The sequence below is a fragment of the Lepus europaeus genome, chromosome 8, assembly GCF_033115175.1.
Source record: "Lepus europaeus isolate LE1 chromosome 8, mLepTim1.pri, whole genome shotgun sequence".
Taxonomy (NCBI): Eukaryota; Metazoa; Chordata; class Mammalia; order Lagomorpha; family Leporidae; genus Lepus; species Lepus europaeus.
The window spans coordinates 108,269,602-108,294,636 of record NC_084834.1 but is presented as its reverse complement, the minus strand read 5'-3'; the positions used below and the strand labels follow the sequence as shown (position 1 = coordinate 108,294,636).

The 25,035-nt window shown below is 37.8% G+C and overlaps 1 protein-coding gene and 1 non-coding gene across 4 annotated transcripts; both read left to right on the top strand.

The window, feature by feature from the left end:
- The first annotated feature begins 464 nt into the window (after positions 1 to 464).
- LOC133765139 (UDP-glucuronosyltransferase 2B16-like) lies at positions 465 to 11,737 on the top strand. 3 transcript variants are annotated; one of them, XM_062198759.1, is made up of 7 exons: positions 465 to 790; positions 983 to 1,252; positions 2,499 to 2,647; positions 3,164 to 3,295; positions 5,300 to 5,387; positions 6,939 to 7,158; positions 8,793 to 11,737. In XM_062198759.1, the coding sequence occupies exons 1-7, from the start codon at positions 535 to 537 to the stop codon at positions 9,070 to 9,072; spliced, it is 1,395 nt and encodes a 464-aa protein (XP_062054743.1). In that variant the 5' UTR covers positions 465 to 534; the 3' UTR covers positions 9,073 to 11,737. The 3 variants fall into 3 exon arrangements, with proteins under 3 accessions (XP_062054743.1, XP_062054742.1, XP_062054744.1); XM_062198758.1 differs by having other exon boundaries at positions 465 to 1,252; XM_062198760.1 differs by lacking the exons at positions 6,939 to 7,158; positions 8,793 to 11,737 and adding an exon at positions 5,745 to 6,335 and having other exon boundaries at positions 465 to 1,252.
- A 10,456-nt stretch (positions 11,738 to 22,193) lies between these two features.
- Positions 22,194 to 22,337, top strand: LOC133766123 (small nucleolar RNA SNORA21). The gene has a single exon (XR_009866675.1). It is a non-coding gene; the product is annotated as a small nucleolar RNA SNORA21 (small nucleolar RNA).
- The last annotated feature ends 2,698 nt before the right edge of the window (positions 22,338 to 25,035 follow it).

The following is a 25,035-nucleotide window of genomic DNA, read 5'->3' as shown; positions in this document are numbered from 1 at the left end:
TTCTCTTATCATTTAGACATTATTTTATACTAATCTTAGTATATTTATACATACACATTTAATCATATAAAACAAATACATTAATGATAACAACCTGGAATTGATGCAAAACATTTTCACCAAAGAGTCCCTTGAACCCTGCTATCCAAGAAATGAATGAGTTGCATATTTACATTATCTCTGCTTCTGTATCAGGGACAAATCAGGTGCAAATCACCTCACTTGTCACTGCTCATGGCACTACTCTAAAATCTCTTACCTAACTCTGGTGCCTTACATGTGTAGGTCCTTGTCTTCAAGTTATAAAAATCAGTTAATCATAAAAGACACTGGAAGCACTCACATATCCACAACACATAACTTGGCTTTTTCATCTGCCATCCTGGTCCACAAGCTCTAGTTGTTCATATCATGTGTTTACTTAAATCAGTGTAAGTTATACTTTAACTATTTGTTACATTTCCCCTTGGATATAACCGTGAAGAGCTAAAGAAAGAGACAACAAGTGGAGAGGAAACGCTGCATTTCACCAGGATGCCCAGGAGATGTGTCTCACTTCTGCTGCTGCTACAGCTCAGTTGCTGCTTCAGCTCTGGGAGTTGTGGGAAGGTGCTGGTGTGGCCTATGGACTACAGCCACTGGATGAATATGAAGACAATCCTGGATGCACTTGTGCAGCGAGGCCATGCAGTAACTGTTCTGAGATCTTCTGCTTCTATTTTAATTGATAGCAACGATGAATCAGGAATTAAATTTGAAACTTTCCACACATCTTACACTAAAGATGAAGGTACTGTCTTAAATGGGATTAATACACTTATAAACGATGTGTCAAGAGATGCATATTGGGAATATTTCCCACTACTGCAAAAATTATTCTTTGATTATTCTGATGTTTATGAAAATATCTGCAAAGACTTGGTTTTGAACAAGAAAATCATGACGAAGCTACAGGATTCAAAGTTTGATGTTGTTCTTGCAGACTCAATTGCTCCCTGTGGTGAGCTGCTGGCTGAGCTACTGAACAGACCCCTTGTGTACAGTCTCCGCTTCACTCCTGGCTACACCTATGAGAAGTATAGTGGAGGACTTCTGTTTCCTCCTTCCTATGTGCCTGTTATTATGTCAGACTTAACTGGACAATTTACATTCATGGACAGGGTAAAAAACATGCTATTTATGCTTTATTTTGACTTTTGGTTCCAAACCTTTAATGTGAAGAGGTGGGATCAGTTTTACAGTGAAGTTCTAGGTAAGTCATGATTTTAGATGCTAGTGTGTATTCACAGCTTTCTTGTGACTTCTTAGGTGATCTTTTCTGAGTGGAATATCTGGGGAATCTGTATTTTATAGGTGAAATAATGAAATGACAATACAAAGATTTACCAGGCTAATGGATGCTATGTAAAGGCTTACATTAAGGGCCAGATAGGAGTTACTGTGTCATCACTTGGGTGGAACATCCGAGGAAGTCATACAGCTAGCAGTAGAGCACTGAGGATGTCTCTATACCAAACTATGTCCATTTTACTAAACTATTCTCTGATATAAACATCAGTTGACATATTTTGTTTATGAATAAAGACGTGTAAATTGTCACAGACATCTAGGACAACTATCTATGTGACTTTAAGGAAATGATTTTTGCTTGTGTATCTCTGTTGCTTCAATTAAAATTAAAAATATGTTTTCCATATTACCAAAAAGAGCCACTCATGTTTCGGTGGTATAGTTTTTTTTACAGACAGAAAACATGTAAATTGAGATGTGGAATGTAGCCACTTTCCTTCCTTACTTCCTGAAATTCATCTGTATAAGGTCTCAAATTTTGTGGAAATGTAGACATATATGTAATTAATCTGTTTTTTAAATTAGTTTCTCCATGTTTATAAAAACATGCAAAATAAACATGAGCAAAAATCCATTTTTCCCTAGTTTAAATACATACCCATGGGATATTTGCAAATATTTCTATATAAATTTCATGGTAAATTGATACTATTAAGCAACCAAAGCAAAACCAGAACTAGGTCAAAAATATGCTCAAACTAGCAACAACAACAACAAAAAGAAAAATGATTTCTCAGTTCACCTGGAAAATCAAGAATCAGAGATCACCTTTGTTAACTATGGAAACTGGACTGAGGACCTCCTCTGGGCAACCCCAATTCATAACTGCTTTAGGTTTTCTTGACTCTACCGTTAAATAGTTGTTTTCATTTGAATCTGCTACCATTGTAACTTTAGAAAGAACAATGCATGTTTATATAGAGGCCTATTTTAATGACAAGAATAGTGGCTATATTGTTGATATTAGAGACCTTCTTGCATGTATGACATATGTGAACAATGCATTGTATACTTACAAATATTATATATATTAAACATCTGCTTTATCAATACAGATAATTTATACATCACTGACTGCATTTTCCATTTATATATCATGTAACAATTCTCTCCTTACCCCGACATGTCCTGGTTTCTTCTCCATTAAGGAAGACCCATTACAATATCTAAGCTAATGGGGAAAGCTGAAATATGGCTTATACGAAGCTATTGGGATTTGGAGTTTCCTCGCCCACTATTGCCTAATTTTTATTTTGTTGGAGGGCTTCATTGCAAACCTGCCCAACCTCTACCCAAGGTAAATATGTTCCTGTTTGCTTACTTTATTAGCTTAGCTGTTTCAGCGGAGAGGGCTCTGCATTCTTCATTTACAGCATCTGACTCACAGGGAGAGATACTGGAAGTGGTACTAAATGCTCTACCAACCAGAAACTCATAGGAGAGGATTTCACAAATAACTTAGAATATTTGAATTAGAATATAAGGCATATTTCCATGAACTTTTTGAAATCTTCTCATGTATTTTGATGCCATCACATGCATACAGATGCAATTATCTTTACAGAATAGAGAATGTCTTTAGACATGTGTCTTAGACATGCCTTTAGAGTAGAGTCATTTTGATTAAGCTATTTCTTATTTCTAACAGAGAAGAAACTATTGAATATTAATTCAGTGTATATGTAAAAAGTAAGTAGGTTACAAGACAGGCAAGTGCTGGAGTGATAAAGAAATAATGTAGACAGTTTGCTCCCTCTCCAGCGTGTGCTCTGCTGCTGCCCTTTTGTGATGGAACAAATCCTTTTCTTCACAGGAGATGGAAGACTTTGTGCAGAGCTCTGGGCAAGAGGGAGTGGTGGTGTTTTCCCTGGGGTCCATGGTCAGCAACATGACGGAAGAAAGGACCAATGTGATTGCATCAGCACTTGCCCAGCTGCCACAAAAGGTAAGAAAAAGTGTCCTAATAGGGCACAACTACTGGATGTGTCTGTAAAACTTTGTAAAGGGATTTGTACGAGAAACTTCCTGTGTGAAAGCTATTAGCTTACAAATAACTCTCTGTGAGAGTTGCTACAGTAACACAGAAGACGATTTTTAAAAAATAAGTTTGGCTTTAGTATTTGATCAGGAAAAAAAAGCATATTTAAGAGGTGCAGTGTGAAATTTTGTTATCATCATTACATTGTCACCAAACTGCAATATCACTTAGTTCTTCATTCTGCAAGATTTTTGACTCCCTTCTGCACTAAAGGTGTTATCAGAAATGAGTTAATGTGCAAGTGATAATTGAGCTGATACACGAGCATCAAAAATATTTTGAAAAAGTAAGTCAGATGTACAACTTGCAGTTTCAGAATCCCATGATTATTTATTTAGCCTAATTTTTACATTACATCCTCTCAAGACGATGTTCCAGAATCTACCTAGATACAAAAAAATCAGGGCTTGGGAACTCCAAGCTCAGGATTCAGTACAGTCAAGTATATTAAGAAAAAGTGAAGGAAAGAGCCTGCCCTGTAGGGGGAACCCTAGTTGTATCTGAACCAGGAAGATGTAAGGTCGAGATGGATCTTCCCTGCAGGTGGACCCAGTGCATCAAAATATGTGGCCCCACAGGACAGTGCTCCTAGCCCATTGGATTCACACCTCCTCCAGACTGAGGAAGGAGAAGGGAATATTGGAAGGAGCAGAGCAGGAGCAGTCCTGGAATGGGGAGAGGTTCCAATGTACTCCTCTAGAAATTTCAGTGCACACAAACTTTCTAATAAGTGCAGGATAACTTTGATCTTTGAGTTGTTATGAACTGTTGTTTAGTGTAGCATTCTAGCAATCATCTATACAGTGTTTTCTGAGAACATGAAATTACTTTTAAATTCACAAAGCATACAGAAGTTAAACTTGTAGATTGTTCTCGAGCTTTTGAAGATAGCTTGGATATTCGAATATAAGTACTTTATTTTAGTACTGGGCATGGAAATGATCTAAGAACAGCAGAAATTAATACAAGTAAAAATAAATAAAAATACTTAAAGAAACAAACTTTAAATAAACCACTTACATATTTTGTGGAAAATAGTGCTGAGGAAGTTGTAATGTAAAACAACTTAATTGTCCTAAGCACAATTAATTTATTTCTCACACATAACATATGCAGAGACTTACTTTCAAATATGTCAAATTATAATGAAATATTTTATGAACACTGCGAAAGTATATGTTAATTTTATAATTACAATTGAAATAGTTGATATTACACAAGGAAAATGAGTCCAACATGGTAATTTATGTATTTCAAAGCATACAATACAGGGAATGAATTACACTTCTTGCAGTAGAATTGTGACTTTTTTTTTTTTTTTGACAGGCAGAGTGGACAGTGAGAGAGAGAGACAGAGAGAAAGGTCTTCCTTTGCTGTTGGTTCACCCTCCAATGGCCGCCGTGGGCGGCGCGCTGTGGCAGGTGCACCACGCTGATCCGAAGGCAGGAGCCAGGTGCTTCTCCCGGTCTCCCATGGGGTGCAGGGCTGCACTCCCAGGCCACAGCAGAGAGCTGGCCTGGAAGAGGGGCAACCAGGACAGAATCCAGAGCCCCTACTGGGACTAGAACCTGGTGTGCTGGCGCCGCAAGGTGGAGGATTAGCCTACTGAGCCACAGCGCCAGCCAGAATTGTGACATTTTAAAACTTCTTAAACTCTTGTTTTTGTTATTCATTATGTCACATGACCAAGGTAGTATATATGAAACATCATGAATATGATGTTTCTGCACGAATATACAGAAATATTTGCATTCTATTTCTCTCTCTTAGTAGTTCTGCCTACTTTCTATCTCCCTTTGCTTGTCTTTCAGATGGAAGACTTTAATAGGTTATTTCTCAACCTCCTTAGAATCGAAGATGTTGTAGTTTGAAATTCAACTCATGAAACAGGCATTTTCTTTACCTAATAGGTTATTTGGAGATTTGATGGCAAGAAACCGGATACCTTAGGACCTAATACCCAGCTCTATCAGTGGATCCCTCAGAACGACCTCCTTGGTAAGAAATTGGAGCATAAATGCTGAAAACATAAGTAACAGCCAATCAAGAAGACATACTCCAACAGAAAGCTGATGACCATTTATTATGGAAAAACTCAGAAGTCAACAAGTGTCTTCATGCTTATTTGCTAGTCCTAGGGGAATACAGTGAACCAAAAGTGTTGACATTTCATAACACACAGTTGAATTCTTCACATCCCTAGAATTTCTCACTAATTTCCTGCTGGGAAATTTGGTACAGCAGTTAAGAAGTCACTTGGGACATCTGCATCCTTATTGCTGCTCCTGGATCAATCTTGAGTTTTTTTTTTTTGTTTTTTTTTTTGTTTGTTTGTTTGTTTGTTTGTTTTGACAGGCAGATTGGATAATGAGAGAGAGAGAGAGACAGAGAGAAAGGTCTTCCTTTTTGCCGTTGGTTCACCCTCCAATGGCCGCTGCAGCCGGCGCATCTCGCTGATCCGAAGCCAGGAGCCAGGTGCTTCTCCTGGTCTCCCATGCGGGTGCAGGGCCCAAGCACTTGGGCCATCCTCCACTGCCTTCACGGGCCATAGCAGAGAGCTGGCCTGGAAGAGGGGCAACCGGGATAGAATCTGGCTCCCCAACCGGGACTAGAACCCAGTGTGCTGGCCCACAAGGCGGAGGATTAGCCTGTTAAACCACGGCGCCGGCCCAATCTTGAGTTCTGATTCCAACTTTCTGCCAATGTGCACCACAGCAGGTAGCAGGTGATGGCATCAGTCCCTGGGTTGGAGTAATCCACATTGATATTCAGCATTGAGTTCCTGCTACTTGATTTTCCTTGCCCAGCTCCAGTTATTGAAGGCAGTTGAAGAGTGAATCAGTAGAGGGACGATCTCTATTTTCTCTTTCTGTCTCTCTCTCTCACTCACTCATTCTCTCCCTATGCCTTTCAGATTAATAAAGTTTTAAAAAATAATAATTGTTTCTTGAATTGTTTCTCTGTTTCCTATTTCAGTAACTGCATTTGTTGTTTTTATAATATAGTGGTTTCCAAATGCCACTGAGAAAATAATATGCACCTGTTATGAATTACTCTGCATTTGCTGTGGGAAAAAGTCAGAATTTTTGTCGTAATAATTCATCTGAACAAGTGTGGCCCTTTCCTTCTATGATTCCAGCAACACAACCATGCAACTTCTTGCTGTGCTGTAAATCTTAAATATCATTCTCAGTGAATGAACACTGCTTTTAGACAAAATCTCCTAACATGCACTTGATGGGCTTTTTTTTTTTTGCATAAGCAATTTATTTTATTGAGAATGTGTCCTTTTTTCATGCCTCGTTGCTATTCTTGTTTCCCTGGTTTTAGATTCAAGTCATAGCACCTTGCCTTGTGGTCTTTGCTGACATCTCCAGTGGATTTAGGAGTCTCTTTCTCTTCACCTCAAAGTAATTTATACACTATTGCATCTTTATTCATAATCTGTGGTCTAGAGATCATCACCCCTTTTAGTGCCTCAAATTCTGTTTCTTATTTTATTTCTCAAACTTTTCATTAATAATTTTATTGAAAACCTCTCAATTCTAGGTCATCCAAAAACCAAAGCTTTTGTAACTCATGGTGGAGCCAATGGCATCTATGAGGCCATCCACCATGGCATCCCTATGGTGGGCCTTCCTTTGTTTGGGGAGCAACATGATAACCTTGCCCACATGAGGGCCAAGGGAGCAGCTGTTAGATTGGACTGGAAAACAATGTCAAGTTCAGATTTGATCGATGCCTTGAAGACAGTCATTCATGATCCTTCGTGAGTATTACTTTTTAAAATAAACTGTATTGATAAATAAGTTTTCACTTGAGGACTAAATGATTCTGAAAAGGGAAACTACTTTGAGTATAGCATTAGTCAATATTGTAAAACAATCATCACTGATTTGTTTAAATACAAAATAAACAAGTAATATACCTGAAAAAGTTAAGTTGAAATAATCTGGTTAAATACTCAAAATATTTGCATAAAAAGTTTCTAAAATAATTTCATTGTATAATTAATGTTTATTAAGCTATTAACATTATGCTGTGATATCAATAATACTTGAATGTTTTCCTCCTTTCATAACATAATGATGTAAATGTTAATGCAACTTTTTTGGGGAACTGTATTGCTAATAGTAGCACAATGAACCTTAGCTTTTATAGGTAGCTGGACTTCACTTTTTATAGCTGTTCTTCATCCTAATGAACTTAATTAGCTGCACATTTGTTTTCTCTGTTTTCAAAAAAAATTATCTTTCATTTGCGAATTCTGTTACATTTTTAATAGATATTATGCTGTAGACTGAAGTGAATTCCTTAACTATCTAATGAATCAAGTGTGTATGATGTATGGTACACATTGTACTATCAGCATTTATTATGTGACCTTTTCATTATTACTTTTCTCCATAAATTTCCACAGTTCTTCAAGTACTCTTCTTGAAAAGAATTTTCCAACTCCATTTTTAAAATAACATCAGTGGATAGTACCTTCATTGTAATTGTTATGTTCCAAGCTATTACCCTTTCTGATCTGGACTTGGTAAACCACATCCCTACACATATCCTTTTGCCTTTTCCGTTTGTTCTTGATAATTTAAACAACAGGAACAATGACAATTGTCTTGAGTGCCTTCAGAACTCTCCAGACTCTGAAATCACTACCTTAACAAGAAGAAAAATAATAATAGAAAACATTTACTTTTGGTTTAATATATGATAATGATAAATCAAATATTCTAAAAATCAAGATATTTTTAAATCAATGAATCAGATAAGAAATATACTTTCTCTTTCCAGTCTTTTTAACAATAAAAAACTTTGGAAATTGAAGTTGAGAGAAGAGAAAGTAAGACTCAGCATAAGGTTGCAAATGAAGTCAATTTAATTTCATACATTCACAACTTAAATGTTAATGCACTATTAGTGATTAATTTCAACGCAAATTCCTGATCCATAACAACTCCTTATTAATTCTGCCCAGACATGCCTGAGCTTTTCAATGGACTAGCCTCCTATCTCTAAATTTTCATACTAATTGTGATTTAATATATCAAGTCTATAATCCATTGCTTACAGTCTTTCAAGCTTTGCACATCAAATGGGATTTATTGTTGTTGTTATTGTTATTTTTTGTTATTTGCCTTTTAAAATTAAGTGATTCCAATTTTTAGGTTTGAAAGCTAGAAATATTGTTCTCTGCCAACCTCTCTCAACACATTTTCTAACCCTGTACATCCAATGAATTCTGATCAAGAAACTCAGATCTTTGTGAGGTTTACTGAGGAAAAGTATTTATTTCTCCTACTCTTTTATGCAACATTCATTTTACTATCAATATAAAAATTTCACTTGCTCACTTTTCTGGTACATTATGTAAGTTTATAACAATGAATTTTTCTTCAGCTATAAAGAGAATGTCATGAAGTTATCAAGAATTCACCACGATCAGCCCATGAAGCCGCTGGATCGAGCAGTCTTCTGGATCGAGTACGTCATGCGCCACAAAGGAGCCAAACACCTTCGGGTTGCAGCCCACGACCTCACCTGGTACCAGTACCACTCTCTGGACGTGATTGGGTTCCTGCTGGCTTGTGTGACAATCATTATCTACCTTGTTATAAAATTTTGCTTGCTTGTTTATCAACGGCTTGTTATGAAAGGAAAGAAGAGAAAGCAAGATTAGAGCTGTTTCAGACCTAAGGCTAGCAGCCCTGCTATGTGACATCATGCCATTAACTCGACCATTAAGGATGCATGTTTGTCAAGACTGTCCTGCACAGTTTAAGAGGTCTGTGCCTCCAGATTCATCGAAATATTTATTCTTGACTAAGTATTAAGGAAATACACCATTCTAACTTTAGATATATTGAGATACTTTGATTTTAGTGCTGAATTATTAACTTATTTTAATAACATTCAAAAAATGAGACTCACTGGAGCATCAGACAGTTGCTTTCAAAGGAGTTGTCAAGTTTCGTGTCTGTTTTTAGAAACATCATCTACTCAAACACCATGCATTATCACTTGCCAAAGGAAACTATAGTCAGATTTTGTTGTAGGAGGCAAGACAGATTATATCCTGACTTCTTCACTTGGAAGAGTGACTCCATGATAAACTGTACTCAACTTCAACTAGGACAGAGTGACTGATTTTCAAAAGACCTAAAAAGAGAATATGATAGTGAAGGAGAACAACAAAGGGATCACTCAAAATTATCTAAATGGAAAATTACAGAAGAATGAAGTGGAAAATTACCATAAAATCATAAATGATTTGGTAAGGTGGGCTAGACAATGCAAAGTCTGCAATTTAGTAGGATTTAGTTTTCTTTAGCAAAGAGTCAGCATGCATTTTAGGTTTACCTTTAAGGCTCTAACTCATGAGCTATTTCAGGTGGATAACAGGCTAAACTTGATGAAGTCTCTTACCATTTGTTTTGGCAAAGTTTTTATGTACATGAAGTTTACTGTTCATTTTTTCATAAAACACATAGCATGTCATCCTGTAATCTTTTTGTTTAGTTTCAAAATTTTGGATTGCTCTAACTATGCCTACTGAGTGTCTGCAATATCCTAAAATATTTGGTTAGGAACAAGAAACACATTTTCCATATGAGGCTTTGAACATTCTTGAGCTACAATTTTCCCTTTATTTAAAGATCCTCTCTGCCTTAGATAGTAACTTGGAATATCAAAGTAGGGTCTGGTTACCTTTAGTTTGGGATGGTAACCCAGAGCCAGCAAGTTTGTCCCATATATTTATAATTTATAGCTAAAAGTTTTCTCATCTCCTACAATAAATCTCTAGTTTCTCTCAATTTAAAAAAAAAAAAGATTTACTTTAGTTTATTTGAAAGACACATTTGCAGATAGAATGACAGGAATAGACTGAGAGAGAGAGAGAGAGAGAGAGAGATCTCCATCCACTGGTTCATTGCCCAAATGGCTGAAATAGCTAGAATTGGGCCAGAACAGAGCCAGGAGACAGGAGCTTCTTCTCGATCTTCCACATGGTGCAAGGGCTCAAGTCCTTGAGTGATCTTTCACTGATTTCTGAGGTTCATTTGCAGGGAGCAGGATCAGAAGTGGAGCAGCCCAAACTAGACATCCCATTTGGGATGTCACCCTTCCAACTTAACTTGCTATGCAACAATAATGGCCAGAGACCTCTCATTTATAGCCACACTTTCAAGACAAATATTTTCAAGTGCTTTAATACCGGAGATACTGTGGAAATGAAAACCGGAAGTTTATATTATTTTCCCATAGTCTTCCTTTCTTGTATGTAGGGAATAATAGTGAAATAAATAGTCAAATATGTGCAGCAATTTTTAAATCCTATTCTGGAAATAGCAGTTTAAATGACAAAAGTATCTCCACATCTTGACTTTGCTAAGTACAGCCTTTGGACAACAGAACACAGTTTGCAAATAAAACAGGGAAAACAGAAATCCAGCTAAGGTAGTGGCTTTGCCTTAAAAGAGATATAGTTAAATAGATTGAAAAAAGTCATACCATTTTTAAATATAGAAAAGAGTTTTACAAAACTCTTTTAGACAATATTATACTCAGAATATTTTAATTAACCTTTGAATATTTAATCAAACCACTGAAAAGCAAAAAGTTAGGGCAGATTTTGTAGCCATTGGTTTAAGCTGCCACTTGAGATACCTGCATCACATATTGGAGTCCCAGTTCAAGTGCCAGCTGCCGTGTTTCTAATGAAGCTTCCTGGATGCATTCTGAGATACAGCAAATGACAGCTCAAGTGCTTGGGTCCCTGTCTCTCACTGTGAAACTCAGATGGAGTTCTAGGCTTCTGGCTTTAGTCTGGTTGAGCCCTGGATGCTGTGGGCACATGTGGATGGAAGATTTCAGTACATTTTCTGTTACTTTCAAGTTAATGAAATTAAATAAGCCTTAAGAAATAAAAGTGTGCCATAGAATAGTAAAATATGAGAAACGGAAAAGTGATTCATTAGCACTGTTTAGTTACTTTGCTGTGTTTTTTAAAAGGAGGAGGGCAATACAATGCTATACATATCCATTATTCTGAGTCAATAAAGATGCTCTACATGCACCAGTAAAATACAATTTCTATTTCTCTTTTCTTCATGTAACTGAAAATTCATTAGTGACCTTGTCGAAGTAGGTAGGTCTTATTTACAATTGTTACAGTAAGGTATATAAATCTATGCTCCTCATGAATAATAAATGCATTGTTGCATCTGTTTTAATTGTAAGAATTCTTTTCATTTATCTCAAAATGTATACACATAGTATAAGAAAATATGTACACATGAAGGAACACTTGGCAAAGAAATATTAAAAACTCACTATAAAATGAATTCCAAATATGGCAATATTCTTTGTGTATTTATTTCTTCATGATTGATATAGCTTTCATCGGTAAATACAGGTACTCTAAGTTACCATGTGCAATAACAGAATTTATATGACATCCATCATCTTTAATACTACCTTATTAGTCTTGTGATTATGCAATATGCTGTTTAAAGGAATAAATTTGCAAAGCACTACATCAGAGATAAGATACAAAACTCAGATAAGGGTAAATTTTCATCTTGAAACTAAAAACTGAAGGTTAAACCTTATATTTCAGGGACTGATTGAATAAGTATGAGTTTTGTGAAATAATTTCCTTATAGAAAGCAATGTTTCTTAATGGACAAGTAATATCAATATTATACATGCATATACATGAAATATATATAATATACATGTATACATATATAAATATATATAATATACATATATATGTATGTAATATAAATGTATTATACATGTATATACATGAAATATAAATATAGAATATAAAGAAATTTGATTCTTATGCTTATATTCTTTAATGTTAAGTATACTCTTTAGCATAAATGTTTTTAAAACTCAAAAATAATTATAAATTTTGAAAGTGGAGCCTTGGAAAGATGTTTCTTCCTGCCTGTATCACCTTTCAGTGTCACTCCAGTGTCCTCTACTGTGGAATCCCATTGTTCCTTCAGTTGACAAAGGAGAAAAGTTTATAGACTATTGATTCAAAATTACAAAGCTATTGAGTGAGAGACAATTGGAGATACATCTTCTAGCCATTGATATAGCACTTAATTATCCATAGCTTGCCCACACCAAAACCAGGTATCCAGAACTCAATACAGGCTCCCATTTGAGAGTCAGTGACACAAGTTCTGTAGCTATAACCTGCTACTTCCCAAGATGAACATTAGCAGGAAGCTGGATAAGAAGTGGGGGAGCAAAGACTCAAATCAGGCATTCTAATATAATATGTAAGTGTCTTAGCAGTGACTTAAGTGTTGCACCACACACATTTCTGTCCTAATTTTTTAAACAGGTCACTGCACATTGTAGAGTGACAAAATCTTAGTCCTTGTGTTAAAATATGTGTTTCTTTTGGATTCCTACCCAAATACATGTTTTAAAACTGTTTCTTACAAGGCTCTATTCAAGTAGTTCCCTCATCTGCTAATAACTGGTGGATCCGGTTTGGTTTCACACATGGCTATGAAAGTTCTGTTTCTTTTATAGGCGAAATGTGTGCATTTGGAACTGAAGAGAAAGGATGGAGTCATTTGATGAGTGTACTCTACTGAATGGAATTTGATATTTTATATATTGGAGATTTTTATAAGCCATGATATTTTTATTTATTTTAGCATATTCATATTTGTCCAAAAATATTTTAGAATTTATTGGTATTTAATCTTTGACTTTTTCTGAGATTATTTTAGAAAAGATTTTATAAGAACGTGAAATAAATGTGTATACCCTCATGTTTGAGAATTCTTAAAAACATTCATTAAAATGAAATGAAAAAATAAAGTGTAAAATTTATGTTTTAACCTTGGACTCATCAAGTCCCTGACATTTTCATAAGTGAGGATACCAGTTACATGATCCTTTATGTTCTTCTCCTCTCCTATTCTAATTCTAGTATGATTTGAAACTAAAAATTCCCAGATAACAAGATAACTTGATTCTTTGAACTGACTTTATATTTTTGTTACTGGCCAAGATAAGCAAAATGCACTTTATGAAAACAATCTCTTATATTCTTTGCTATATAACTTAGGTTGTGATTATTTAAGAAAATGGAATCTTAAAAAAATAAGATGATATTTTATAAAGTACCTATTTTGAGAATATTTCAAATATCATGTTGTAACTCTGGTTATATTTCATCTTTCACTCTAATCCTGAGTAAATGAATGACTTATTTCACAATGGTTAAAGGTCCTATTTTTTTACAGATTTTTTTTCTTTTTTCTTTGTTTTGATGTTTTGTTTTGACATGTTAGATGCCACATATAAGGGAGAACATATGGTAGTTTTTCTGTATACAGCTAATATCTTTCAAACTTACAACCTCCAGTTTAACCATATTGATGTAAAAATAGAATTTCATTATTAGTTATAGCTGAATAAAAATTCATTGTTTGCATATACCACATTTTAAGATGCATTGATTGATTCTATATTTTGGCTATTATTCACAGTAATCAAGTGATTTAAAACTTTTGACATTTTTGTTGGGCTTTTTTCAGAATCAAAGCTCTACCTTAATTATTTTGATTTTGAGATTTCCAGTTGTTCCTCTTAGGATTATTTAAGAATATACCTGGAGCCGGCGCCATGGCGAAGTAGGTTAATCCTCCTCCTACAGCGCCGGCAGCCCATATGGGCGCCGGTTCTAGTCCTGGCTGTTCCTCTTCCAGTCCAGCTCTCTGCTATGGCCTGGGAAAACAGCAGAGGATGGCCCAAGTCCTTGGCCCCTGCAACCACATGAGAGACCTGGAAGAAGCTTCTGGCTCCTGGCTTCAGATCGGCATAGCTCCGGCCATTGCAGCCGTTTGGGGAGTGAACCAGCAGACCGAAGACCTTTCTCCCTGTCTCTCCCTCTCACTATCTGTAACTCTACCTCTCAAATAAATAAATAAAATCTTTAAAAAAAGAATATATCTCTCATATTATAAAGATAATAGATAATTAGGATTATTTGGGTTATATGGAAAGTTTTGTCAGATTTTGAAGTGATGCTAGACTTTAAATTATATTTATCTAGATGTGTGTTGATGTAAGTTTTCTAGAGATTCTATGATCTTATAAAAATATGGTTGTCCTAGTGTGATGTAGTCAATCATGATTATTATCTTCATTAAGAAGGATGCAAATATCTTTAAGACTGCGAAATATCTTGGAGACTGCCACTCGTATCACAGGATCAGTGGTTGAAGTGGGATAAGAGTTTGGTAAAACCTCACAAGGCCTATGTAGAATGCTGCATGTTGTGAATATAATTGACTTTACTTATTAATTGCTGAAATGTTATCTCTTTATTCATGGTCATTTTAAGTCTTTTGCAACCACAGTTCAATTCTTCTCTAAAACATTTGCAATACTTTTACGAAGAAAACTCCAGCAAATATAATTGAATACAGTTTTCTGAAAGGTTTAAGATCAGCAGGCAGCACTTCTAGAATGCTGATTTTGAAAAGACACAGTGACAGAGAAGGAGAGAGGAGGAGTTGGAGAGAGAAAGAGTCAAAGAGAGAGAGTCAGAGAGAGAGAGGGTGAGAAATCTAATATCTGCTGGCTCATTCCAAAAATAGCTGCAACAGCATGGGGTGAGCTACTTAAATGCCATCAAGACCTCCCATATGGGTGGCAGAAACACATGTACTTGGGTCAGCATTCACTGCCTTCCCAAGCATATTAACAGGAAGCTGGATTGGAAACAGAGTAATCAATACCCAAACTCGCACTCACTTAAAAGACGCTGGCATCTGGACGGCACCATGGCTTAACAGGCTAATCCTCCGCCTTGCGGCGCTGGCACACCGGGTTCTAGTCCCGGTTAGGGCGCCGGATTCTATCCTGGTTGCACCTCTTCCAGGCCAGCTCTCTGCTATGGCCAGGGAGTGCAGTGGAGGATGGCCCAAGTGCTTGGGCCCTGCACCCGCATGGGAGACCAGGAGAAGCACCTGGCTCCTGCCTTCGGATCAGCGAGATGCGCCGGCTGCAGCGGCCATTGGAGGGTGAACCAACGGCAAAAAGGAAGACCTTTCTCTCTGTCTCTCTCTCACTACTCTGCCTGTCAAAAAAAAAAAAAAAAAAGATGCTGGCATCACAAATGGTGCCGTCATCCATTAAATATAATGCTGGTCCCTCAGTTGTGCTATTTTTATTTGTTATTATTATTTGAAATACACACACATGCACGCACGCGCACAGAGAAAGGGAAGGGAGGATGGAGGGGGGGGAGAGAGAGAAGAGAGAGAGAGAGAGATATGGAGAGAGAGAGAGAGAAATGACTAACAGTGATTTAGATTATCAATTTGCAGTTTCACTCCCCAAATGTCAATCAGGGTTGAGGGGCCAGAACCAGATGACAGAAGTCCACTATAGATCTCTCAAGTGTGCGATGAACCCAGTTCTTTGTCCATCACTGCTGTCTCCCTCACTCTGAATTAACAGGAAGATGGAATCAGGAGCTGAACACTATTATCAAACCCAGCTACCCTGATGTGGACATAGCATCTTAATCATGAGAACAATGATGTGTCCCTAGTTTTATACTTATTAGCATCATTATTATGTGCATAATTTCCATTAGTTTTATAATGATCGTAAATAAAAATGTAACTTGTGTTTTAGAATAAAGACAACATTTGGGACTTTAAGATTTTTTAAAATGTTTCTTTAACACAATTATTATTTAAGTCACAGTTTATCTTGAAAGAAACATTTTCTTTTCCACTTTTTTCAATTTGGAAAATAATTATGATTCATTTGTGGAATTAATGCCAAGCATATTGCTCTTGTAATACTGTCCTTTTACATTTATTACTTTTAAAACACATGTGACAGAGATATTTGACACAAAAGGCCACATCTTAAAGACACACTCTTCCCAAATGTAAATACAAATTTGAATTCTGGGATGAACCAAGCAGATGGAGGTCTCTTCTTTCTTCCTCTCTCTATGGTTCTGCCTTCCAAGTAGATAATAATAACTATTTTTTTAAAAAAATAAAACTAGTGTGAAACATTATAATTTTCTTTATTAGCTTACTATATTGAATACTTATAAATACATTGTTCTTGTTTTAAATCCATTATGTGGCTTTATTATACTCTTTCTCTATTATATCATGAAAACATATCAGGATTAGTGCCCCACTGTCAAAAATCCAGTGCTTGGGGATGGCACAATGGCTCACTTGATTAATCCTCCACCTGTGGCGCCAGCATCCAATATGGGCGCCAGGTTCTAGTCCCCGTTGGTCCTCTTCCAGTCCAGCTCTCTGCTGTGGCCTGGGAGGGCAGAGGAGGATGGCCAAGTACTTGGGCCCCTGCACCTGCATGGGAGACCAGGAAGAAGCACCTGGCTCCTGGCTTTGGATCGGCGCAATGCTGGCTGTCGCGGCCATTTGGGGAATGAATCAATGGAAGAAAGACCTTTCTCTCTGTCTCTCTCTCACTGTCTATAACTCTACCTGTCAAATAAATTTTAAAAATCCAGTGCTTGGTTATTTAAATAACAAGGAGAGAGGTAGGTTTCATTGCTAATGCTACAGTGCCATGCTGCAGCATTTTGTGCAGTACAGTATGTAGGTCATGTCCCTCTCTTCACTCTTCTTCCATGTTGTGAGTACATGGTCCTCATAACAGAAGAAACAAAATGTTGCTTCGGTGTCTCAAAGTAAAGTGTTGAACACTCTTAGCAATACCAAGAAGAAAAATCATAAGGAAAGCTTTCTGAGAATCTACCATATGACACAAGTCTATTATATGACTAAAAACTATTCTAATACAAGTCAACACATAATGAATCACAATAATCAAATAAGATTCTAGCCCAGTGAATTTCCACTTAACATTCAATACTGATGAACAGAAAGAACCAAGGACAGACATTCAATGTCAGAGCCAGGATTCAAACCACAGCAATTCACTTTCATTATTTTAATCATTAATTAAAATTATAATGTCAGTATCCATGCCTGGCCAATCCCATTGCTTATTGGCTTTTCGTTTATGACTGAATCTTTTCTTCAACTTACTTCCTTTATCTGTATTTGATTCTAGTTTGCACTTTCCACTTGTGCTCCATTCATTCATGAAAACTTACTTGGCAGATAATTCAAACTCTATAACTTAATATGCTATTTCCCAACTCTTCCTTTGGCATTTAATTTATTCCACTCTCTAGTTAGAAATTTTTCATCTTATTCAACTTATCTTCATGTTGAAATTTTATGCATCTAAAAATGCTGGTCAATAAATTAAGATTTCCACTTAAGAAAACATTTAAATGTTATCTAATGGTTGAAACTGTTTGCTAAGTATTCATGTGATATTGCTAATGTCAGCAAGCGATCTAGGACTTGCTCCCTCATTTCTCTATTCTAAGCCCAACTTGTTCTTTCATTTCTCTATTCTCTTCAAGGTGGGAAACTAAATCTATTATGAAGGAATCTGTAGGACACACAATTTAATCTTTAGATCTTATAAAAGAGATGGCTAACATTTTTCTGTAATAGCATAGCCAAAATAAGAACTTAAATAATAATCTCATAGCTAGATTCACTTTCGCCATCAGCGAAGTATACAGTAAATAGAAAAAACCTCCCTTTCAGACCAAAGGGAAAGAAAGTTTTAAAGTGAGAATATAATTTTCCTCATGGTCATTGTCTACCTTAGAAAAACTACTACAGAACCTGCCTGTGACTATAGACTTGTAGTTCAGGCCACCGAAGATTAGAGATGGGACTTGGGCACTCCCTTGTCTTGCATCCTCTGGTCTGCTTTAACACAAACCAGGAGGAAAAGAAAGCTAGGCATCAGATGCAATGGGTGGAAGGCCTATTAATGGCTGATCTGTACAGTGATCTGCCCTCAAGCAGACCCAACAGGCCAGTCCACTGCAGTGGCTTTCAAAGTGGTAATCCTGGGCTTCAGCAGAAATCAGCTCGTGAAGAGCCCTGGCAGCTCTGCCAAGAGTAGGATCACTGGAAATGGACCTGCCCTGGAGTCGAAGGATGCCCAGGTCAGAGCCACAGATCTTATTGGCTCTAAGCTGAAAAGCCCTTCACTCAGCCCAACTTCCAAAGTGACCACTGCAGCTGAGGGGACAGCCAAGTAGGGTCAGCAACATTGTAGGAAGAACTGTAAATTTCTTGTTAGAGATTCCACCTGCCTTTACCTGGCCAGCTCTCCTCCTAGGCCAGCCAAGTAATGAAAGTCAACAGAGTGCCTTCCCCTAGGAGGTTCACACCTCCCTTAGGATGTACCCCACGTGAAGAGATAGATAGGTCTGGGCCTCTTAACTTACAAGGCCTAAAGCCCAGCAGATTATTATCAAGCCCCTTCCGTCAGGTTCTATTTGCCTCTAAATCAGAAAAGTTAATTGTAGCTTAGACAGCACCTTTCTTAGCTCCTCTAATAATGACTCTGTCCTTTGTTCTAGACCCTGTCTAGCGTACTTGGGCCTCATTCCTTTGTAATCATAACCTCTACTCTACCACCAATGGCTCTACTCCCAACCTGTGTGTACTGATGGTCCTCTTCCCCACTTAATGCTGTATAATTGTTCACACCTGGTAAATGCCACTCTTAGAATCATTGGTTACTATCCTTACTCTGTCTTTTATGACCTTGTCTAAATATGATCAGAGTCGGCAAACTTGGAAGGCTTCCATAGCCTTGGCAACTCATGACGACAGCCTAGGGTGGTTACTGGCACCATAAACTAGAGTGTCAATTTGTTGGGTCAACAATAGGAGTCACTGTGCACTTGCTCCTCATGTGGGATCTCTGTCCTTAATGTGCTGTACATTTTGATTTAATGCTATAACTAGTACTCAAACAGTATGTTTCACTTTGTGTTTCTATGTGGGTGCAAACTGTTGAAATCTTTATACTAAATTGATCTTCTGTATATAAAGAGAATTGAAAATGAATCTTGATGCAAATGGAAGGGGAGAGGGAGTGGGAGAGGGGAGGGTTGTGGGTGGGAAGGAAGTTATGGGAGGGGGAAGCCATTGTAATCCATAAGCTGTACACTGGAAATTTATATTCATTAAATAAAAGTTAAAAATTAATTAATTAATTAATTAAGATTTCCATAATAATTATTGAAGAAAAATGTATTTTTCCACTTCTGTGTAGCATTTGTTTTGATATCTGCATGAACACTTCACCTAAGTAGAACCTGATTCACTATATAAAAGTACGTCCATGATTTTCTTTCAGCTTTTGTGAGAATACCATGTAGCTGTCAACGAATCACTGTGATCAGTCCAGGAATGTCTTGAATCAGGAATTTTGCTGAATCAACAAAGGAGGCAACCTACTAAAGACAAAATCCTATAGCCTCACCTTATAAGAATCTTTGGATGTCATGTGTTGATTTTGGCCTGTGTAACACTCATACTATTATTCTCACAAGATGGTATTGTTTTATGATCAAACATTTCAGATAGGAACAAAGAAAACGATTAAGAGTTCTTTTAGATCAAAGTCCAGGAGGCATGACAGATAAGATCATTCCATTTAATTCAACATTTTGGGGTGGAGTTGAGGCAAATTTATCCCATACAGTTTAAAAGATCCACCCCTTTTGGACTGACCAAGTATTTTATAGGAGGTTAAATATTAAACAAAGTATTATGGAATTCTAAATATACCCCAGTAAATTTACTCCGATGACAGTTTATGATATTTTATAACAGAAAAAAAATGAAAATCATTGAACTGCAGTTTCTTGGTGTAGAAGTATCAGAAGTCTAAGTTTACAAATATTCAAAGTTGAAATGCTTTCAATTAAAATATACATCTTCAAACTACATATTATGGTAGAAATATAGGGAAATGTGTATTGCAGTAGAAATACCCATACATTTCAAAAATGTTGGGTGTGTAGCAAAAAAAAGAGAGACAGGACAAGGGAGCTCTTCATCTAGAGAACACCACCAGAATGCCTAGTGCTGCCCCAGCATGCTTCTTTTATTGACAAAGATTACATCAGACATTTATACAGTGTGTGCACTTGCTCATACTTGGTTTACTAGATAAGCAAGTCTGGGAAAGTAGCTGTGTGTCCTCATGGGAGCTAATGCTCCCTGAGAACTCGAAGCTCTTCTTGATAATAAGTCATTTTCTATCCTTACTCAGTTCCTGTGGCCACACTGTGTTCAAGAGGAGTGTGTCCTCAACTGAGACTGCTTTGGCAGAAACTGTTCCCTACATCCCCCCTTTTCTTGTTTAACAAATGACTATTTCTAATAAGTTGATTCTCGAAAGCAGGAATTACCAGCTTTACAAGTACAAGTACTAATCAAAAATGGAATGCACAGGGCCCGGCCCTGTGGCACAGGTTAATCCTCCGCTGCAGCACTGGTATGCCATATGGGCGCCAGTTCGAGTCCCAGCTGCCCCAATCCAGCTCTCTCCTGTGGCCTTGGAAAGCCATGGAAGATGGCCCAAGTCCTTGGGCCCTGCACCCACATGGGAGACTGGGAAGAAGCACCAGGCTCCTGGCTTCAGAATGGTGCAGCTCCAGCCGTTGTGGCCATCTGGGGAGTGAACCAATGGAGGGAAGACCTTTCTCTCTGTCTCTCCCTCTCACTGTCTATAACTCTACCTCTCAAATAAATAAATAAAATATTTTTTTAAAAAAATGGAATGCACTGAAAGAAGCAGTGTATCAGGATCAATGAGGCCATGACAAGGCCACCAGAAGTAAAATTTTGGCTAACATAAGGCAACGCAGTAACAGTAATGAGTTCTTTGTTAGTTGTGCCATTATGGCCATCAGGAGAGTCTTAGGGGTTTCTTTTTGGTGTTCTTGTTGAAGTAATTAATGAGCTGAGGCAACTCATGACGCAGTGTCTCCCCAAGTAACCTGTGGTCTCTCAGGGTGAGGAAATCTCCGATGTTAAGGTGTCATCTTTCCTTCCTCAACCTGAGGTGGAACTGAGAGATTGGGTCCTAAAGGCCTTGAAGCCAACTCATCAATCTTTGCAGGGCAAACACAACAAGCAGGAATCCCCACAGGTCCTGTGAGAGAGAACAGAAGCATAGCCTCACCCCCACATTAATAGTGGTGCTGGTGCTTTCCCTTGGAAAAGCTGGATCAAGAGGTTCTTTACAAAATAGTAATGGATGTGGTGCATCCAGTGGGGGTGGAATGTTTTCTCACTGGGGCTTCAGCTGCCTCAAAGTTGCCTGAAGGATAAGATAAATGAGTGTAAATAAAAGAATAGACATTGTTTGATTAATTTGTCCCTGGTTGTTTCCCCATTTCTTTAATTGTTTATGTCAATGTGGGGCTCGAACCCATGCTTCTGAGATTAGGATTCTCAGGTTCTACCAACTGAGCTAGCAGGGCAGCCATGTCAAGGGGAGAGTGGTATGTTGAGGGGGTATATACGTGGAGATCCCTTATACAAATGTGTATGAATTGTGGTTTGAAGTTGTAAAAGTTCTCGTCCCCAGATAGGAAAGGGAATAAGGAAGAATACAAGGATGGATATGAACAACAAGACGATGCTCAGTTGGATTGTAACAAGCAAGCCACTATGACTCTGTTGGGTTTGGGCGTTACCACTTATTTCCTACAAGGGGTCAGCAGAAACTGAAGGTCACGAAGCAGGTCATTGTTGCAAAGGAATGACAAAGCCATCAGCCCAGTATCAATTAACTCAGAAAACTCCTGGGAGTCAATATGTATAATCACTTGAGGATGATTATTAGAAATTTGAGTTTCCCCTTTTAAAAGCACTCAGGGGGCCTTTTGCTAATGACCCATTGAGCCGTCCAGAAGGGGCAGAGCCAAAAACATCACTTTTGGGTGAAGTGGCAGCACTTGTGTTGTTGTGTTGTTTTGCTTCAATGGGTGGTGTGACAAGATGTTCCACTGAGGGGCACAAACCACAGGGCAGGGAGCAGAGCTGGAGAGACTTTGGAAGTGTTTGGGAAATGTTAACACTGGTGGAGCTGCCTATCTTGTTAAAAAATGAAGTTTTGCTTGTATCTTAACACAGAAAAAAAAAAAAGAAATTTGAGTAATGGCAGCCACTAGCACAGCTCCAAAGCCTTGGTCTCCCTGCAACACTTCATTACTAGAGGTAGAAATATATGGAAGGACAAGTAGCTGAGCCACAGAAGTTTGAGAGGGAAGTTGTTGGGGTACGTTTGACCACAATTGAACATAAATAACCCCTGTATAATAAGCATCTATTACTCCAGGAATGATAGAAATGTCTTTTTTATAGGCTTAGGACGTTGGGAAAACTAGCCCCATGGACTTTATAGGTAAGGGGCCTGTTAATTGTGTAGGAGCTCTATAAACAGCACCAGGCATTTCAAGAGAAATTGGCTCTGGATATGCAAATCTATTCTGGCACTGTGGGCAGTAGCATACAAGGACTGTTGGAAGGTTGCAGGAGGGGATTGGGTTGTTGGACAGTTAACATCCTCTGTTGTGTTTGGCCTGAGGGTTGGCCAGACTTCAAGTTTCCCGAAGGGACAAAGCAACACTGATCAGCTCAATGATATCTTTTTTGGCACAGTGGACACTTTTTTGAAGGTCAAGCTGATTTGGCAATGACCGGAAGTCTCTTTTAAGATGACCTTGCTTTCCACAGACACAACATTTTTTTTTATTAGGAGCCTTAAGAGCTGCAGTCAGTAATTTAGTTTTGTAAGTTTTGGTCCATAAAATTTGACATAATTCGATCATTTCTGCAATAGTAGTTTCAGGCTTAGTGCAGACCGCTTTTAATATATTTTTGCAGTTGTAGCTAGCATTTTCATAAGCCATTTGTTTTAATGATACTTTTGTTACTTCCTGGTTATCTACTTGACATCCAATAGTTTTTTCTAGCCTGTCTGTGAAAGACAAACATGCAGCCTTCAGTCAACTCCTGATGAGATGCAGAAAAGGAAATAGAAGGATCTTTAACATCAGGAATCTTTCTCCAAGCCTTTAATGCAATGTTTGAAACTTGCACATATGCCTCCCTTTCAAGATAAGCAACTTGCTGACCAAGATCTTAAATAAGCTCCCTTTCCTAACAACTGCTCCAGATTGATAAAGACATTGCTATTTAAATTATCTATGGCTTATACAGAGCCCAGATCTCCATATTCCTGAGCCCAAACAATACACTGGGCTGCAGTAACCAAAATTTTAACTAGAGTTTTCCAATTCCAGGAAAATCCCAGGGTACAATCTCATATTCTTCCCCCAGTTCCCTCCAATATGCTCTCTGTATAGTAACTCTGCATCCCGTACTCTGTTAAGCAATTTCTAACTCTTTATAAACATAGTAGGGAAAATATCCATACTGAAGAGCTGCAATTTGAGGTCAAACAACAGGAACATACAGTTAACATTGGCAATTATCCTTGCTCCTTGGCTTCCTGAAGCGTACCTTGTACCGCTGACACAACTGAAAGGGGGCTCAGACACCACCGTCACAACAGCAGGCACAGAGGTCTCATCATGAGGTGGTGGGGACCAGCCCATTGACTGCTGGCCAGGGAGAGCCGCCAAGAGGCTCTCAACCTTACTAATGGCATCCTGGAAGAGATGCCACACATGTAAAACTGGAATAGGAGCCCCAGGCTTCTGAGGTAACTTTTTGTTTGATTTTTTTTTTTTCCCAATCAGTTACTATTAAAGTGCCTTCATCAGAATACCAAGGGCTGCAATTACCAATTTCCTGCTACAAGTGCCCAATCACCTTTTCTGACAGAGCGTCTTGCTTTTATAAGGAGATAATGCAGTTCAGCCCTATGTCTCTGCTGTCCAGAGACAGGAAATTTCCCAAGCTGGGAAATTACTCACTGGGCTATCCAGGAGATGAAATGAGCCCCCTGTCTATAACCTGTGCAAGGCGTGGTGAGTAGTCCCTCACATGTTGTGCCAAAATCTCTGTTTGGGAACCAGTTGTTGGAGGCGTAGCAACAGAAAGGGGAGATAAGACACAGGAACTCTTCCTCTGAAGAATGCCAACAGAATGCCCAGTGACACTCCAGCTTGCTTTTTCTACTGATAAGGATCATATCAGCCTTTTGTACAGCACATGTGTATGCTGATATAACTCTAAGAGTACTTGTAACACAAAGAGGATTGATGTCAACATAAACTGATGTTTTCTTTTCATTTTTGGTATAAATCTTTAGATACTCTTCTATGAGTTCTAGTCCAAGAAAGAGAGCTGAACACTAGTTATAGTAGCCAGACAGATATTGTTCCATTTACTACAGAAGAAGAGAGAGACTCCAGTATAAATCAAATTTAATATCAACTAATATAATGTGACTGAAGTTCAAAGGGATCACACAAACAAGACTAGTGTCTGCTAATACTAACTGATAGAATCAAAAAGGGAGAGAATTATCCAACATGGGAAGTGGGAGACACAACAGACTCATAGAATGGCAGATGTCCTAAATAGCACTCTGGCCTCAGAATCAGCCCTTAAGGCATTTGGATCTGGCTCAAGAGCCCATGAGAGTATTTAAGGCGTGGAAAGCCAAGACACTCTGAGGAAAAAAAAAAACCTAAATGAAAGATCTCTTTGAGTGAGATTCCAGTGGA

Excerpts from the sequence above, each read along its gene's own strand:
- LOC133765139 (XM_062198758.1), top strand. The coding sequence starts at position 535 with ATGCCCAGGAGATGTGTCTCACTTCTGCTGCTGCTACAGCTCAGTTGC. Across the intron at positions 1,253-2,498 it reads GTTTTACAGTGAAGTTCTAG|GAAGACCCATTACAATATCT; the intron begins GTAAGTCATGAT and ends TTCTCCATTAAG. Across the intron at positions 3,296-5,299 it reads TTGCCCAGCTGCCACAAAAG|GTTATTTGGAGATTTGATGG; the intron begins GTAAGAAAAAGT and ends TTTACCTAATAG.